This window comes from Thamnophis sirtalis, unplaced genomic scaffold, assembly GCF_051295495.1.
Source record: "Thamnophis sirtalis isolate CommonGarterSnake01/CBP01778 unplaced genomic scaffold, rThaSir2_p1.2 scaffold_4, whole genome shotgun sequence".
Taxonomy (NCBI): Eukaryota; Metazoa; Chordata; class Lepidosauria; order Squamata; family Natricidae; genus Thamnophis; species Thamnophis sirtalis.
In genome coordinates this window covers 74,741,260-74,760,293 of record NW_028261384.1, presented here as the reverse complement: position 1 = coordinate 74,760,293, position 19,034 = coordinate 74,741,260, and the positions used below count along the sequence as shown (strand labels likewise).

General features: G+C 43.9%; 2 protein-coding genes and 1 long non-coding RNA gene across 4 annotated transcripts in view; 2 read left to right on the top strand and 1 right to left on the bottom strand.

Moving 5' to 3' along the window:
* LOC148045913 (uncharacterized) overlaps window positions 1-19,034 on the bottom strand; it is a 97,051-nt gene that overhangs the window by 30,549 nt on the left and 47,468 nt on the right. The window lies entirely within an intron of this gene.
* On the top strand, window positions 473-9,818 carry SPAG5 (sperm associated antigen 5). The gene is given in 6 exon segments (XM_087712164.1): window positions 473-636; window positions 1,322-1,509; window positions 2,445-2,539; window positions 6,801-6,846; window positions 7,953-9,175; window positions 9,177-9,818. Coding segments are annotated over 6 exon segments (2,358 nt in total).
* The window catches only part of LANCL2 (LanC like glutathione S-transferase 2), a 40,453-nt gene continuing 36,186 nt past the window's right edge, over window positions 14,768-19,034 (top strand). The window contains exons 1-3 of one of the 2 annotated variants that reach the window (XM_087713135.1): window positions 14,806-15,005; window positions 15,154-15,264; window positions 15,398-15,467. In XM_087713135.1, the coding sequence (XP_087569261.1) occupies window positions 14,944-15,005; window positions 15,154-15,264; window positions 15,398-15,467 (243 nt within the window). In that variant the 5' untranslated portion in view covers window positions 14,806-14,943. Of the gene's footprint in view, window positions 15,006-15,153; window positions 15,265-15,397; window positions 15,468-19,034 lie in introns of both variants that reach the window. The other variant, XM_014069596.2, reaches the window with a different exon arrangement.

Below are 19,034 nucleotides of genomic sequence, written 5' to 3'. Positions count from 1 at the left end.
GAGAGAAGAAGCCAGACCACCTGCCAGGAAAACGCAAAGAAACCGCCTTGAAAGGGGTGGAAACTGTTGAGGATTTCCCTCCCACTCAGGAGGGAGAAGAGTCCTGCTTTCTTTCCGGAGAAAGTGAAACTGACTCTGGTGACAACTATTTGGTAAGTCCCCGATCAGACCCCATGACCATTCCAGTAGAACCTAAAGTGCCCTCTATTGGAGCCCAAGGGAAAATGCTTGCCCTCTTAGACTCTGGATGCACCCGTTGCGTAAATAGCCCGGAAGTGGTGGAGAAAATGGGTTTAAGACTGAAGACTATGAAAGTGCCCATTGCCTTTTGCCAATTAGATGGCTCAGAAGCTGGGGGTGTCCCTGCCCATTTTGTAACTGAACCAATAAAAATGTGGATGGGGGATCACCAAGAAACCTTGAGTTTCATCGTGGCACCTGAGATGGATTGGCTCCTCATACTAGGATTACCATGGCTACAGAAATAGAACCATTACGTGAACTGGAGGAAAGGGTGATTACGCATTCTGCTAAACCCCCTGAGGGGAAGGGGAGTACTGTTGCAGCCTCAGATAGGCAGCTCCCTTCAGAAAACACCTTACTGTCGGATATTGTGACAGAGGCTGCCCTCCCCAGGTAAGTATGGTGCTGAGAGCGGCCTCCTGAGAGTGTTGGGAGACAACCCTTTCTCGAGCCCCTCCTGGAGGAATTACAGGACCTGAGGGTCAGAGGACTCACATGGAACAATGTGTTTGGGCAGGCACCAAGTGCAGAAGATTTTCCAGGTTGCATTGTAAATGCAAACCGTTGAGGCCTGGATGGTATCTATGGCTCTGGCTGAAAGGTCACCCCCACCAAGAGTGAGCCGTTCAATTGCCAGGCAGTCAGCTGCCTGTTCACATGGGCCTTGGCCGTAATGTTATCTGTGAGGATCAGCACGTGCTGACCCTCGTCAAAGCACTGGAAACTCAATAACATCAACCTGATAGCCCTTAGTTCCAACCAGTTATTGCTCATCTCCGCCTTCTCCTGGGACCACTGACCCTGTGCTACCTCTGACCCAATGTGTGCTCCCCAGCCATATAGACTAGTGTCCGTGGTGATGATAACCCTATTGAATACTCTGAAATGGCACCCTCTCTCTATGGCCAGGGACTCCCATTAGCGGAGAGAATTACGGACTTCCCTGGGCAGGGACACCCTAGCCAGTGAGGTACTGATCCTTTTCCTTTGGAATGGGAGTAGGAACCACTGTAGGTCCCTTGTGTGGAGTCAAGCCCAGGGTACAATGGCGATGACTTGAGACTATTTTCCCTAGCAGTTTTGATAAGTTGGTGAGGGAAGTAGAGGATCCTGGTGGCAGGCGTGAATTGGCTCTTGGCCTCATTAATGGCAAAACCATGGGCCTGAAATATGTGCAATGTAGTGGCGAGGTCTGCTCTGGCTGCCTCCTGGGAGCTCGACTGTACCAAGATGTCATCCAGGTAAAGTTGGACCCTGATAGGCATGGTACGTAAATAGGCTGCAAGGGCGGCCAAAACTGTAGTGAAAACACAGGGCGCAGAAGGACCAAAAAGCAAAGCTATCTATTGATAATGGCAAGAATTATAACAAAAACAAAGAAACTGATAGTGCTCCTGCAAAATGGGAACGTGCAGGTATGCCTCTGTAAGGTCAATTGAGGTAAGCATATATCCCTCACATACCCCCTCCAGAATAGTGCTTAACGAGTGCTTCTTAAAATGTCTCTATCTAACATAACTATTTAACCTTTTAAAATCAAGAATGGCTCCCCACCCCTGAGACTTTAGGGATGACAAATAAAACTTAATAGAAACCCTGGCCAATCTAGGCAGCCGGAACCTCCTGGATGGCCTTGATATCTAGGAGATGCTGGATGGCCAACTGCATCAGGTGGCACCTCTGTGGGTTGCCAGAAATGGGGCATCGAACAAAGAACTTAGGAGGGGCGGAAATGAACTCCTCAGTCAGACTGAACCTGCCCATGTCTCTGACCCAGAAATCAGATGTTGTGGCCTCCCACTAGTCTGCGAAAAACTGCAACCTCCCGCCAATGGGGAACCCATCCTGAGCCAGGTCAGGACTTGCGGTAGTTTTGATTACTGCCCCTTCAAAAGGGTCATTTAGACTGGTTCCCCCTCTGTTGTCTGTATTGTTGTTGTCTCGGGTGTTGGTCATAGCCACCCTGTGGACGGAAGCCCAAGGAGAAGTAATCTGAATATCTAAAAGACCCCCGATACTCCTGAGCCCGAAAGGGCTGTCACCTAGTGTAGGGGGAGGGACAAGGAAACCCCTTCTTAGGGTTCGAGGGAAGGACCTTACACTTATCCTTGCCCTCAATCAAGTGGAGTAAGTGCATCTCCAAAAAGCCCCCGCCCCTTTGAACAGCTCCAAAGCTGGCTTCCATTTATGCTTCATATCAGTCTGCCACTGCCGCAACCATAGGAGCCTGACGGAAGCCACTGCAGATGGCATGGCCTTAGAGGAAAACCTGATGGCTCTCAGGATGGCATCCAAGGTAAATTGAACCGCGGCGACAATTTTATTCAAGTCCTGATGCGCTCTAGAGTCTCCTGCAGGAATTTGCTCTTGAAGCTGCTAAAGCCAAAAGAGGCTAGATCTTGAAAAGAATGAAACTGCAGATGAGGCTCGCACTGCTCAGCGGCCACCTGGTGACCATGCTGAAGGACCTAGTAAGTCTGTTGATCCTCAGACTTAAGGATATCCTCCTGAGAGCCCGGGATCACTGTGGTGGTGTGTAGAGCCGCAATGGGGGGATCGACAGTCAGCCACAGAAGGGTCTTGTCGAGTTGCTTGGTGACATTGTAGAACCACCTATTGTTAACAGAGGGCGCCGGGTCAGATGTTGGGGATGACCACTGTCTCTGTACAGTGTCTACGAAGAACTGAGGGGCCGGGATAATGTCAGCCTCCAACTTGAGCTCCTTAAACCTGGTAGTGGGCTGTGGCGAGATGCTGGTGGCTTCTGCCTGACTGCCTAGGTCAGAGGCCACCTTAGCCTTACCCAGGAGAGGTTTAAACAGAGTGGGGGGAAACAGGCCAGTGCATGTGGGCTTGTCTGTGGCTGCTCCTTCCTCCTGTGAGAGATTCGTGTCCCTAATTTCCCCCTCTCCAAGGCTGGTGAAAGGCTCGACGGGATAATGATTCACCCCCTCCTGTAACAATCTAGGGGCGGCACGGGGGACACCCGCTGATGGGGCTGAAGCCCGGCTGTGATCCCCTGTCAGATTGCCTCAGTAATGAAATCTTGAAACCCGAAGGCTGCGGATGGCATCATGGCCATGGGGGGGAAGCTTGGCATGGCAGGCAATTGGCCCTCCGGCTGAAGACCAGCTGAGGTTGGGGTAAAGGTGGCCTCCGGTACCCTACCCAGTGGCATGGGGCAGAGTCACCCCAGTGCCCTGCCATATAAATGGGTAGCATTGGACTGATGGGGCCCTGGATAACCTCCAGCTGCAGCAGGGTCAATGAGAAGAGGAGAGGCTCTTGCTGCCAGCCTTCCCTCCTGAGGCAGCTGCGGTGGTGATTGTCACGATGTTTTTTTGTTTTGCCAGCTGTGCTTATATTCTAAGAAATAGGGTAGGCTCACTCTTCTCTGTGAGCCTACTACTCATGTCCCTTTTGTTCTTTGTCTTTGTCTTTCTTTTTTCTGTTTTGCCTGCCATGAGGAGGTAGGCTAGGAACTTTACCAGAATGTAGTTATTAGCCAGTAAGTTTGTTTGTTATTTATTTTACAATAAAAATGTGTTTTCTTAGAAGCTACCTCGGGTTTATTTTACTTAATCATAGAGTATACTCCAAGGAAAAACCACGATCCACCCCTCATCAAACACAGGGCTGAATTTACAACCCTCACATGGTAGCAGACGATGGTTGTAGGAGATTATGGTTTTTTCCTTGCTTGTTACTTTAATGATAAGTGTTTGGGATAGTTAGATAGATGATTACTTTAGCGACTGAGGAAAGCTGATGTAAATCACTCCTAAGAATGCCTAAGAAGAAAATAACAAGAAAGCATTCTGCAACAACTTTAAATGTCTCTGATGAGGAAATTAAAAGTATTTTACAAAGGCTCCAAGAAGGAGAAGACTGCAAAGGCTGCTATTAAAGGTAATGTGCTTCGACCGAGGTCAGTAACTCCCCCTTATAAGTGTGCACGCTCTCAAACAGTTTTTCAAGAGCCTTTAGATTTTGAACCACGTGGTGGAAGACCAAAGTTTTCACAGGAGCTTTTTCACTCCTACACAGAGAGAGAAACTAATCATTCTCCTCAGAACTCTAAGCAAACTATAAAAGGCTATCATGATCAAATAGAAATTTTTGAAAGTGAGCTGTTCCAGGCCAAAATGGCCTTATCTACACTTGAGTTAAATAAGATGGAATCTCCTGTGGTTCAAACCTCTGAAAACGCATTTTTGGCTTCTTGTCCACAGCCTAAGACACTACCCCTGGTGGGTATTGTGTCAGGCCAATCAGAACAGAAAGTTTTTCTTCTCAATTTATACAAGCCACGCAGGCAGAAAGTTTAACTGAGAAGCCTAAAGCTGAAACTGCAGCATCTACTGGCAAAGGTAATTTACTACAGAAACCTAACCTGCATTTTGAATTCCTAAACCAATTACAGATATTGCAACAAACATTATCAAACCTGTCCTTAACTCACTCAGCAATGCAACAAGTGCCTCCACAGGCCCAATCTTCAGCACCCCCTGGTAGTGCTAGTGTCTTTTAAATTGGGCACAACAATACTTAATGCAGCAAGGGCAAATGGCTGCATCTTCAGCAGGCCATGTTAATATTGCAACTCAAACACCAGCCGTAGCTGTAATACAGCAACCACAGGTTCAACAACAAGTATTGTTACCTACACAGCTAGCATTCCAAATACACATTCCTCAACAGGCATCTTCTGTTGCTCCATTGACTGGTGAGTCAAAATTAAAAATGTCAGGACAGAATTATAAGGCCTGGGTCAGTGAGGTTGCACTTTTGCTTCGCCGAGAAGGTACCCATTGTATGGTGTTTAATCCTCCTGCCCAGCCATGGACTCCTGCAATAAGAGACTTAGAGACTAAGGCTTGCACAACATTATTGATGTCCATGGATACTGAATTGCAAGTTATTTTTCCCCTGATGCAATAGCCCAACAAATTTGGGTCCAATTGGAGAATTGCTACAGGCCCGTCTCAATTGAATCTTCATGTTTGCTCATGTCTGAATTCCATGTTTCGAGATTGAGACCTGGTGAACAAATTGGAGGACATTTAACCAAACTGAAAGGAATGAGAAAAGAATTGAGAGAAAATGGCTTTTGCATTGATGATATGCAAATGATCAGCATTATCATTAACTCATTGAATTATGAATGGAAAGATGTCATTGCAAAGATCAATCAAGTTCCTATTGCACAGTGGACAATGTTTGCAGATTTTTAATTGAAGAAGCACTCATATTAGCCACGCCACATTTGCGAAGACCACCCGCATCAAGAGCTCCAGTGAGGCATGCTTTCCGAGGAAGAGCCTACGTTCCAAGGATGCCAAGATGCTACAATTGTAACTGTATGAGACATGCCACCCGGGATTGTCTCCAACAAGTTCCAGCTCCCGCCACATACCAGCCCAGAGGAACAGATTCTGGAGGCAGAGGCAGAGGTGGAAGGCAAGGTCATTGTGGTCCAAGGTGTGATCTACAAACTCCACTCGCCACATTGGCTTTAACCAACAAACCACAACCATATCCAGAATATGATAGATGGCTTTTGTGGATGTTAGACAGTGGTGCAGCGTTGCATGTTACCTATAGAAAAGAATTGTTTACAGAGATGCACAAGTCTGAAGCTGAACTACGTGAACTTTATTCTTTCTCCAATCATCCTTGTAAGGTTATGGGAAAAGGGACTGTCTATGTTGAGGAGCTCGATGCATTTATCCCTGATGTTTATTACATACCTACAGCAAGTAGTAATTTGCTTAGTCAGAGTCACTTGTCTAGAGTGTTAAAGTACCGGGTTCACCACCTCGAAAAAGCAAGTTACATAGTTAAAAATGGAGATATTATTGTTGAAACCATGCTAATTGGTGGTGTCTATTAAATAAAACCAAAGCCTAAAACACAGGCAAGTATACAAACTCCAAAAGACGAGAGCACAGGCCCAGAGAGAGATGCTCCAGTGAGAGATCCTGTAGCTACTCCAAAGGCTCCTAAAATAAGAAAACAGGTTGCTCAGAGCAAGCCTGAGGTTCCTCACAGAACTATTAATGTTTCAAATTCACTAACTGGTAAGCCTTTGCATTGTATCCATAAGTGGCATAGAAAATTGGGGCATGCCAGTTTCCGTGTTCTTAACAAAATGCCAGAGTTCACAAAGGTTTGGATCTAAAGGAGTGTAAGGTGTTTTGGGATTGTGCTGTCTGCAAGAAGGCCAAATCCAAAGTAGCAGCCATTCCCAAACACACTACACATCTGTCAACATTCCGCCCACTTCAAAATGGTGGCCACACTCTTTTTTCACCCTCTTTTGTGCTCCCAGGCCATTTGCAATGACCAGGCCCTTGTTAGTGACCAGCTGTGAGCGCTGCGCACCCGCTGATATCCAGGGGCTAGGCGCAGCCTAGGTGCCCTGCTGTGCTCTCCTCCGCATCAAAAGGGGTGTCAGGCAACCTCGCTGAGCTGTCCTGGCTCACGTTTTAGCGTGGAAAGACTCGCAGCCAGACCTGCTGAATTCACACTCCTTTCAAGTTCTGGTGTCATTGCAGTGGACAATTGCTGAGGGTGAGATGCTCGTCCGCCCCCAAGGCAAAGGTAAGGGCCTGTGGGGCAAAGGCCAGCGGCCAGTGGGTGATAGTCTTATAGCCCACTAATTCGAAGTCTCCAGCCAGTGTACTCACTCAAATAGGAGTCCCAGTTAAATACCAGGATAACATCAGAACATCGGGAAATTGGATAATATCTGCTATCAATTAATAAAGGAAGAAATGGATAACACAACCGTCCCAGAGTGGACTGAGTCGAAAGCTGGGTGGGAATACTCACAAGGGCGGGTTATATAGGGCAATAACTAATTAATAATCAGACTCAGTCCAATCAGAGCACGGACCATGTTAACCCATTCATGGATGCTATCTCCACCCTTATTGAGAACCAAGAGAATCAATACTCTTCATTGCTGAAGGAAGATCAGGACAGCCAAGGAAATTTCAGTGGGAAATTCAAAATGGATTTACATGCTAAGAAAGTCTACTTAGGCATGTATCTAGTTGAGGAGATGCTAGCAATTGTTATGAACAACTAAGCTTTTCTTTAAGGCACATATCTTCAGGAGCATAGAACAAGTGAAAGAAACAGTTTCAGAAAATGTGGAGAGTGCTGGTCCTTACAATTGCCAAAAACTGAACGCAATTGAAGGCATGGCTTCTCCATCATTACCATCACCATCACTGAACTTTAGAAACAATCATTCACAAAGCATTAAAAATGTGGTTTTGCCATTAAGCTCAGGCCCTGGTAGGTCCAATTTTTCGTCATGGTTTATTAAGCATGGGATATCATGAGTGTTTTTGGCTGCTGGATTATTTTATGTTATTTCTGTTGTTTTGATTTTGATTGTTTTAGTTGTGTTTTTATATGGTTTTTAACTTTTAATCACCCAGAATCATGCATGCTAGATGGGCAGCTGTATAAATTATTATATAAATTAATCAACTATACTATCCCCTGTTATAAAGAAGCTAGGTCACTTTCTTTCTGAGAAGTATTGGTTATTTCCCAAATCCAGTTACACAAGTCCTCCCATTTCAATGTAACAAACCACTAAAGTTAAAAAGCATATTCCCAGACTACAATTATATAACCACCAAATCTTAACATTCAAAACGTGTCAATCAATACCAAAGTAAAAACCTCTAAAGGTTTAGAGGTGGACGCCTCCTTCCAGCACCTCCAGGACAACCGGAGGTCCCTTTGCCAGCAGCAGAAGGCGATGGGCCAGCTGCTGGCTCAGAGCAAGGCCCAGGTGCAGCAGTGGGGCCAGAAGCAGCAGGCCATGACCCGGGAGCTGGAGGCAGCCCTGGAGGCGAAGGACGCGGCCAACCTGGTCCAGGAGTCGGTGCAGGTTGAGGCTGCCTCCAAAATCCGGACGCTGGAGCAGACCACTGAGTCCCGGCAACGCTTGTGGGCCCTGCTGCAGGAGGCGAAGGAGCTTAAGGTGGATCTGTTGGCCGGATACGGCTGCCACTTGGCCAAAGGAGACAAGCTCGCGGCAGCCCTGAAAGCCAACTGGGCTTGGATGCGGCTGGACTACCAGGAGTACCGCAGCGTCGTCAGCAAGTGCCTCGTGGCCCACCGGAAGATGGCGGAGGAGGTGGAGGCCGCCCGGACCGAAGGCGCCCAGCACCGAGAGGTGTGCCAGAAGCTGGAGGAGACGATGGTGGAACTGGTGGAAGCGCTGGGCCGGGTGAATGAGCTGGTGGAGAGCAACATGCGGCTGGATCGAGAACTGCAGGCCGCTCTGGACAAAGTGGCCTCCTCAGAAGAGCAGCTGGAGCAGCTGCAGGAGGAACAGCTGGCGCTGACCCAGAGGCTGGAGGAGAAGACAGCAGCCATCCAGAAGCTGCAGGACGAAGCTGCCAAGCTGGCCCAGGAGAAGGAGCGGGTGCAGCAGGAACGGGACAGTGTCCAACGAGAATTCTGGGAGGCCTCGGATTGCCGCGAGTTTCTCGAGCAGGAGAACCAGGTTGCCCACTGTCAGCTGAGCGAGACGGAGGAAGAGCTGAAGGCCAGCCTCACCACTCTGCGGGAACGTGGCAGCCAGCTGGAGGACCTCAAGGAAGCCCACCAGAAGCTCCAGCAGGAGCAGGAGTCGCTGCGCACTGAGCTGGACGGCGCCAGGGCTGAGATCCAGGAGACCAAAAGGGGCCTGGAGAGGCTTTCCGGGGCCGTGCTGGAGTTGGGGGGTCTTCACGCCCAGTTCCTGGAGGTGACCAACATTCTGCAGATGGTCCGGCCAGGTGAGGCAGCCCAAGTGGCCCCCCAGAGCAGCACCTGCACCCTAGCCCGGCCCACCCCCCACTGCCTGAGGGTCTCCTTGGTGGACAGCATCTTTTGAACTGCGTCCCAGGGAGCCCAAAAGACCCCCTGGCCTCTGGAGCGAGACCACCGCATTTGTGCGTGCAGCCCCGGCACCCCCTCCCCAGCTCTCAGAGATTCAAGCCTCTCTGGCCAGTTGCACCCAGGACCTGCACCGGGCAATGGAGCAATTGCACCCCCTGGCCAGGCATTGCCAGGAAGACGCCGGAGGGCTGCGGGCACAGATTTTACAGCTGAAGCAACAGCTGGAAACATCCCAGACGCAGCACCAGGCTGAGATGGACACCTGCCACTCAGCCCAGAGGAAGCTCAGCAAGGTTCTCCAGCTGAAGATCCAGAGCGAGAAGGAGCTGCAGGAGCTTTTGCGCCAGCAGGAAGAGAAGCAATGTCGGCAGAGTGACCAGAAGAGGGAAGTGGCGACCCTGCAAGAGGAGGTGGCCCAGCTGTAGCTGGAGCTCCAGAAGTCAAAGACAGAAGCCACCACTCTGTGGGATGAGATGAGCGGGGCCCATCGGCCGGATGTCCAGGTTGGGAAGCTGAAGGAGCTGCTGCTGCAGAAGGACACCGAGCACACCAAGGCCCTGACCAGCCACCTCATGCAGGTGAGGTGCCCGGAGGAGCGGCTGTGCCAGGCCCAGCAGCTGCTGAGGCGCCAGGAAAAGGTGGAGGCGAACCTGAAGCAGGGATAGGAAAGGGATGGATAGATGACCTCTACAGCCCCTTCCAACTCACACCTTCCGAGAGTCACATGCTCCCTTCGACCTGCCGGCTAAGGGAACGGCTGCCATGGCATCCAGCTGCATTCGCAGCATCTGTGTCCCAAATGAGCCGAGGTGGTGCAGTGGTTAGGGTGCAGTACTACAGGCCACTTTAGCTGACTGTGATCTGCAGTTCAGTGGTTCAAATCTCATCGGCTCAAGGTTGACTCAGCCTTCCATCCTTCCGAGGTGGGTGAAATGAGGACCCAGACTGTGGGGGCAAGTTGCTGACTCAATTTGCTAAAAAAATTGTAAACCGCTTAGAGAGGGCTGAAAGCCCTATGAAGCGGTATATAAGTCTAATAAATAAATAAAATAAAATAAAAAATAGACAGCAAAAAGGGTTCTAAGTTAAAATGGAGGTGAATAATTTTGTGTTTGCTAATCATGAATTTAAGCTGCTAGAGATATAGACTGATATAGAAAGCTGATGCAGCAACTGGAAAGCCTCTATTAGTTACCTACTGTAAGGATGTGAAATAGTAGAAAATGGTGTCTTTATTGCTAAAACTATGAGAATGGTAATATTTCCCTAAGAATCAATCAGATACAGAGCAATGTTTATATTAGTCCTGTTCCAAATTCATTGTTTACAGATATCCAAGTTTCCAAAGGACAATGCTATTGGAAGAAATATCCATCTGGTTGAGTTCCAACATGGAGGAGAGGCACTGGAGACAAAATGGAGGCTGGAGGCTGATTGGAGAGAGGATTTAATGATGAACAGAACCACCGAGCACAGGATTCTGGGCAGCTGACCACATGGAATTGAGAGTGGCAGTTTTTATACCTTCTCTGAGCTTTGCACTTGACCTTCCTGTTCCTATGCAAGAATATGTATTCTATTGACTGTTGTAGGGGTTATGTAGTAGTCATAGCTGGCTATATAGGTTGTCTGAGTCCCAGATTTGCTTGAAGTTTGGACTGCTGATGCAATGAAGGGGCATTGGGCAATTTCTATTGTGGTTGAGGGCTAATCCTACCTTTGTTGGATCTTGGGTGAGAATATTTGCTTATGAATAGAGCTATCTATCTCTTTATCTCAAGTGCTGAAATCTGCTGTGGGCTATTAAGGAAGGTGAGGGCTGCTTCCTTCTTCTAAAACATGTTTCCATTTCTCCGTTTGGGAAATATAACATTCTGCCTTTTTAATATTTCAAACTATTTCATTTTTCTAGGAGAGGGGTAGATGCTAACTTTCTACAAAGCTCAAGAAGATGATTTATAAAATGCATAGCTAATAAATTTAAGTGCCTCATTGGATTAAACTATTAATAGGGATATTACTCCTGATAGGAACCTGAAATACCTTATGGTTCTGATAACAAGAAAATGAAAATGTATAGCTGGTGACACATGAAAAATGAACTCATCAAACAGGATTTAACTTTACTGTTTCCTATTAGTGTACATTCATCAAGCCAAGACTATGGCAGCAACATTTGAAGGCATTGGTTTTCCACTCCTTACTTTCACCAATTGACATGGGGAGAGCTAATTAGTTTTTTAGGCATTTCTAGGCTTTTTGACAAAATGTTCATTTTGAATTATGATCAACAATTAAACCCACACTGCAAAAAGTGGACTAGCTACAAAAAGTAGCCTTGTTCTCATAATATAAAAGACATTGCAATTCTAGATCAATGGTGTCAAACACAATTTCGTTGAGGGCTGCATCAGTATTGTGTTTGACCTTGGGGGGTTGAGGGGTGTTGCCAGCTTGACGCCACTTGTGTCAGGGGTGCTTGTGGTGGCCTGAGTGCTCTGCCAGAGAAAATGGGCTCCTGAGCTTCAATTTTGGCTGTGACAGTCTCCTGCAATTCTCTGCCAGCAAAAACAGAGTTCAGGAATGCCGCATGCAGCCCTCCTGAGGTCCTTTTTCATTGATAGAGGCACCATGGGCAAGTCTTTCACTGTTACCAGAACTGCCCCCTGGACCAAATCTAGCCACCCTGCAGGCCAAATCCGACCCCCAGGCCTTGAGTTTGACCCCCTTGACCTAGATCCTGACTGGAATGTGACATAATAGACAGGGAACTTACTCAGGACTGAAGAGAGTCAGGTACTAGATCATTGTCAACCATAAAATTCATTGGGTAATTTTGATGAGTCATCCTCTCATAACTCAAGCTTTTAAATCTTATAGGTCAGAGTCAAAAATTCAATAACTAAATTAAAAATAAATCAATCAATAAAATAGCTTAATTCTGAAGCATCAATTTGGCACTATTTTGAGACAGGGATGATAAAATATTTTTCATAATTTCTAATGGAAGGTACTTTATGGTTCAAAGCAGCCTGTACTACATATTCAGCAAGAATCCTTGTAAGAATATAAAGCTGAAACACAAAACACATCCATCTCCAATCATTTTCCTAAACACAAAAGACTGTGACAGAGGGCTCCATCATAGATCCAATGGTTTTGATTGCAACAAACCAGGTAGTAAATACAATTTAGTCTGGCAGAGCAACTGCCACAAATTACAAAATTCCTTCTATGTTCTAAGCTGCTGTTCTGCTACTTTAAGTAATCAACTTTATTTACATGTTCTACAAAATCCACAGCTCTCCTTATTTATAAGCTTTTCATTCATGATCCCCCTACGGATGGCTAAATAATCCACAAAAGGGTCATCTATCTTGCTTGCAAACATTATCTTACTTTATACTTTTAGATTACCTAAAAGGCTTTGGAATATTTTCTGTTTCCAAATCAGGACAGACAGAAAGACACAGCTAGCCAGATGGTTGTAAATGGCCATGGTTCTCACTTATGTACGTGGTTTCATATAATGATGGAGAAGAATCTGGGTAGGATCACAACAGTAATAGCCAAAAGCAGACCCCAAATTTAAGCCCCAATATCTCCAGTTAAAAAGTATAAATAGATAAAAGAAAAAAATGCCTAAAACCTGGGGCCAGTCAGAGGAGATCACTTTATAATATACTATTATTGTATTTGTATTTAATTGTATTGTATTTAATAGATTTATAAGCCGCCCAATCCCGGAGGACTTCAGGCGGCTATATTTATTATATTTATTATTATAAATAATATTAGGCAACTTCTTATCCAGAGATATGTGGATAAGGCATGGAGACAGAGATCTGGATGTGATAATGTTTATGCTAACAGATTTTGGAAAAAAAAACGTCTTCAATACAAATACAACAACATTGGAAATTATACAGGATTGCAGTGACAAAGGTGCTGGTGGAAAAATGTTGGATATTCGGATGTAAAATTAAATAGGAATATATTTAATGTAAAAGTATTTCTATTAATGTCCCTGCTTTATAGCCAGCACAGTACTGCTTTGTAGAAATCACATGTACAGTATATTTATAAATCAGATGCATCTTAAAAGAAATTTCCAAAATGAAACCTGAGGGTGTGAAGCAATATGGTTGAAAGACAATTCCTCCAATCACTTCCCCAGGCAGGTGAATTGCAACATAGTTTGACAAAGGTTCCCTTCTACTTTTTTTTTAACGAATGAAATTATAGCTGCAAAAAAAAATGACATTTCTTTATATTGAGCAAGTCTGTCAAGAGGTAGGGTTGTTTTTTAAAACTCATTTTGTTACCTTCAACATCCTTTTGTGAAACAAATGTGTTCTATAGAAGTGTGAGTCAGTTAGGAAGGATTGTTTCTGTACGTTCTGTGAGGTAAACTGGCTGAGCCGTCCCACCTCCTGAGTCTATCGTCATTTACAATTGATTTTGCGTGTTTATTTGCTGGCACTATAAGGCAAACACATACTGATTTCACAGCCACAAAGACAGAAGCTGCTGGAAAGCAAAGGTGGGAAGAGGGCCAGTAGCCATTAGTGATTCTTCCACTACCTCCATGATTTTCTTGACTTCTTACAGTCTTTGTTGTATTTGTACTAATATTACTCTGATCATCTGAAGAAGGATCGAGCTCTACCTGGACTGAATGTCCATTTGTCAGAACAGAAGAGGATAGAAAACCAACCAGAAAAAGCTTCAAAGGGCTGTTTTATTGTCTCCACTCTTCTCTTCTGATGGTCCCTGCAGGTCAGAGGATTCGAATGTCCCTGAATAAGGAGTTGCTCGTCTATTCTCTACTCTTTGGGTTTTCTTTCCCCTTGTTGATCCTGATGATCTTAATCTAAAATGATTCTGGAGACGATCGTTTTCGGTTGCCGAGAGGCAGGAGGCAGAATCTCCGTTTTGCAGCCTCGGAGCTTGTTAATAAGTGCCGCAGCGGCGACACCGACAGCCTGACTGTCTCGGAGAAGGGAGGATATCCATCGGAAATGGGGGATTAGAGGATACCCTCGAGTCCCAGATGATTCCCTAATTTGCCCATCCCAGGTGTGCCGCAGGAGGGGTAGCCCTCTTATATTTTCTTCCTAAATTTGCAGGAAACTGCCCCATTGTTGGGAGTGTGGTGTGGTGTTTCTCTGGCCCTTAACCTGAGAATGGGGTGGTAACGAATAATTATTTATACATGTGCCTACACACATTGAAAGCTGGCTGGAATTAAGATCGGAATGAAGAGAAAACAACAAACAATAGTCTCACATCGGTCCTGTCATCTTGCAGATTGACTAGGACTGGCGTTAACCCTTTAATCCTTAATTGCTAAGGATTTTAGATATTCACCCCGCTTTGGTTTTCCCTCCGCGATGAGGCGTGTCGTATTTCTCAACCTTCCCTGGTAGAGATAACTTCACCACCTGCCGAACCCCCCCCCCCGCCCCTTAATTTTTGGCTGGTATGCAACAGCTGCTGTCTTCCTAGGCGCCGATCGCAGTTGCCGTTTTGCGACCTCTAAAGCGCGTTGCTGTTATTATCGCTGGCTGGGGAGTTTGTCCTGCTTGGCTCGCCGTTCGACGGTGGGAGGGCAGGGGGGCAGGCTGAGATGGGAGAGGGCATGTCCAAACGGCTGAAGGTGCAATTGGGAAGCGAAGCGGAGATGGAGGAGAGGGCGTTCAACAACCCCTATCCAGATTATCAGCCTCATGGAAGCACCGCCTCGGGCAGCAGCACTTTGCCTACCCCCAGCGACTTGGAAGGCAATCGATGCAGTTCGGCTTCGCCCCAACGAGACGACTCCTTTCCCTTCGAGAGCGACGGGCAGGTAAGCTAAATGCAGGCCCGGCCGGAGTCTCTTCTGAGGGAAAAGGGGCTCTTTTTGGTGTCTGGGCGTTCCGTTATGGACCGCAGGTTTCTATCTAAGTTCTCGCCTAGCATTTGTGTCTCCCTCTTTTAGGTCCCTCGCGTTAATACAAGGCTCCTTCGCCTCCAGGCCTTTCTCCACACCCAAAGCGTGTGGAAGAACTTGGGAGCTAATCAAAGCCCCGCCAATGTCAGGAACTGGATGGAAGGGCTGCGTCCTTGTCTGTATGACTGTTTTAAAAAAATAGTATATCAGTGATGTTTAGCTGTCTTTCACATATTACCAGGCTGGTGGAAAATATAATGGGATGATTACTGAAATTACTCATATATTGAAATTACTGTTATATCAATGGAGGAGCAGGATTCCATCCTGTGAACCTCATCTGCTTTATCAGACTTTTAGGAAGGTGTCTGGGAACTCCTATGTAAGCCTGTTGAGTGATTTTGGCCTGTCACTGCCTACTAACCTAACCCAACCTACCTTGCAGAGATGTGTGAAAATAGGAGACAGGAACGTTAGGGATGTAAGCAAGGTTGAGCTGGCAAAAAACCTAAGATAGGATAAAAATCAAATAAATAAATATGATAGAAGTATAAATTGGAGAACTTGTCATATGAAGTGATAGATAGTCGCCGTTAACATTCCAGTATCTTAACAAATAGACTTGAAGAAAATATCTGATATTTCTTTAACTATCATGAATTTTCCCAAACGAGCATAAAGTCTGCACTTTAATCAATTATTGATAATTATCCCTTGTCAATCCCAGTCTGTCCATCTCGTGCATCAGAACTACCAGAATTTCTATGAATTTTCTTTCACAGGACATATACTGATATAATATGTAATTATACTGAATCAGTATAAATTGGAAGTACAATTTGGTATGCTCTGAAAATGTGGGGAAGTGTTAAGGTTTATGGTAACAATTTCTGGCAACAATTTTCCCATGTTCTGAAATAAAATTTGCTTATTTGAGCCAGTTCAATATAATGTCATAGAAAGGTCACTTATGCAAAAGGAGGCTTTTGGAAAATAATTGTAGAATTGACTGACATCTTTAAGCAGATGACAGGGAAATCCATTATACCTTGTAATCTGTACTCAGAAATAAGCCTTCCTGACTTCTGTAGGATCTACTTTCAAGAAGTGTAGCTATCTGCCCATCTGAACCAGCTATTCTCTGATTCTAAACCTGAAATAAGCAAACTACAGCTCTCTTTTGGTATCTCCCTGAGTCTTCCAGGATTATAGCAACAAAATTCAATATCCAAACAAATAATAATGCTTGGCAGGATATTAACTAATGCAATCACTCACCCACCCACCATGTGCCTTGGATGTATATTTTAAGCAAACTTGTCTAGGAGTGAACAGGAAAAAACAAATAAGCAAACAAAATAAAAAAAACAAAACAGAAATCCAATTCCTGCTGTTTCCATGACTATAACTATAATATTAAAATATCTTGTTACCCATTTTGCTCAATAAAAGTTGGAATATGTGCTGTCCAGAGAAGCTGCTGTGCTTCACAGTTATATGGTTATTTAGGTAAGAATATAAAGCTAATGTTTATAAATTCCAATCCAGTCTTAAGCCTTATTTCAGCCTTGCAAAAAAATTAATAAATTGTAATTTCCTAGTCTGCCAATTTTCCTTCCAAAACCTTTCCACATTTTTCCTTTAACTCTCTTTTTAATATAGTGGATTTTTCTGTTTAGAGTAGAAACTTTTTGCCTTTTTTTCTTGTCCCAAAGACCAGTATATTATCTCGAAATAAGTAATGACAATTGTTAATGATAATTGTTTTTCATTTCAACCTCAGAGGAGGCTGCCATATATGGATATCTGGCTGTCACTTGGTAGTTCACAAATCTGAAATGCTTGAATCCTGAATTGTTTCCAGGATACAGAATTGACACTAATGCAGCATCACTGGGCAACTACCAAATCTGCCAAGTTGCAATATTTTTCTTTCAAGCAAAAACAATCTCCCTGGAACTACATTGGGATTTTTTGAAAAATTAAAATGGTGCTGATTGCAAAACCAGATAGGGTTCCTCCAACTTGGAGGGAATTCTGTGAGTGAACTTCACTTTGTAAGTTCTGCAAAGCAGAACTGCATTTTTGCATCAAAATAGAACTTTCACATTTGTACCTATAAGGAGAGGCAACAAGGTTTTTTTGATACAATAGAGAAAGGCAAGGGTTTTAGCTAAAGGAAATCTGAATGTTATATTTAAAATATTTTAAAATATGTATTTTATATATGAACTATAGATAATAAAAATAGAAAACTATCATGTCAGACTTCCAAATTCATTCTCTCTGAAATCTACAGCTCTTACCATTAACACTTGCCTGCAGTTCACACCTACGAGTGGGATTTTTTGCTTTTGTTCTCATATCCCATCTGTCTCATCTCCAGCTTTCTATTTCTGAATGCTTATATTTTCTCCAAACCAATGTCTATATTCAAATTAATAAGCAAATGATATGCACAATAACTGCTGCTTGTCATTTATTTTGACTTTAATGTCAAGACCATTATCACAGACTCATAATATTTTGTCAAATATAACTTGAGTACCTGAGTTATGACAGATGGTTTGCAAAGCACAATCAGAAGTTGCCTTCAGTTGTCAATTTTTTTCTAGGACTAAAATAGACTTTGTGTAGTTGAACCATGAATATTAAAAATTAATTTACTGAGTATATGTACCCTGATATTTTGAACAGCAATAACTCAGTTTAGATTCAGTTTAGACTCTAACTGGTTCTTTAGGAGTGAGTTTAAGACTAATGATAATTCATGGCAAACATTATTTAGCTGGAAGAAATAGTTAATTGGGACAACTTCAGATGATTTAGTGATGTTTAGTTATTTAGCATACACTTGAGATTGATCATACTTTTTATTTGTACTGAAGACTCAGAGTTACTGTTTTGGTAAATCACCTAACATGGTCCCAAAAAGACTATTTTTATATACTGTCAGAAACCCTTACTGTAATTGATATAGCAAGCAGAGGGGAAATGTATGCTTGAAATGTATGCACTCATTTAAATGTTTGAAGTTAAATACACCAAATACATTTTAAAATATATATGTATTTAAAAATGTACAGTTCTAAATGCCAAGGTATTGAACATCAAATAATGAAGTCCATACTCCAGCTCAGTATATGTATTTGGAATGATTCATGACTAATGGTGTGAACGGCCACTGAAAAATCCATTGTAATCTATAGAATCACACACTATTGAAATAAGGGATTTCTTCCTAGAGAATAACTAAAAGCAGGAATTTAAATAGATTTGAAAATAAATCTGTTTCAAGTAACAAAAATTGCTAATCCACTGCTTAGAAAGAAAATATTACCCAGTGGCCCATAATTGTAATATTGTCAAGTTGTAGGCTAGTTCTTTACAAAATACTAGACTTCTTCTAAAGAAATAATACCTTCTTGGAAATCTTATGGTTGTAGATGGCTATTTTCTCTTTATTGGATGAATAAATCATCCCTTCAAAATATCGTATGACAGGTTGGCTAGTTTCAGCTCATTATTTTCTGCATATTATCAGATTCCTGTAGCTCAAATTCAGCACATTAAGTTGAAAGATTTGCTGGACATCTCTTCAAAAATATTACATTGAGCCCAAATAATGGTTGATACTTTGTAATGCAAACCTAAATCTTAATATAATGTTTATGTAGCTTACCGTGTGCATTACTTTATTGAGTTATAGTAGAGCATACATGTTTAATATGCAACATACATTTTGCCAACTAAGAAAGAACAATCACTGAAAAAAGTGACATGACCATTTTTCACACATGACAATTGCAGCATTGCCATAGTCACATGATCAAAATTTGGATGCTTGAGAACTGGTTCATATTTACGACAGTTGCAAATGTCGTGAGACATGTGATCAGCTTTTCAATCTTCTGACAAGAAAAATCAATGGGGAACCAGATTTACTTAA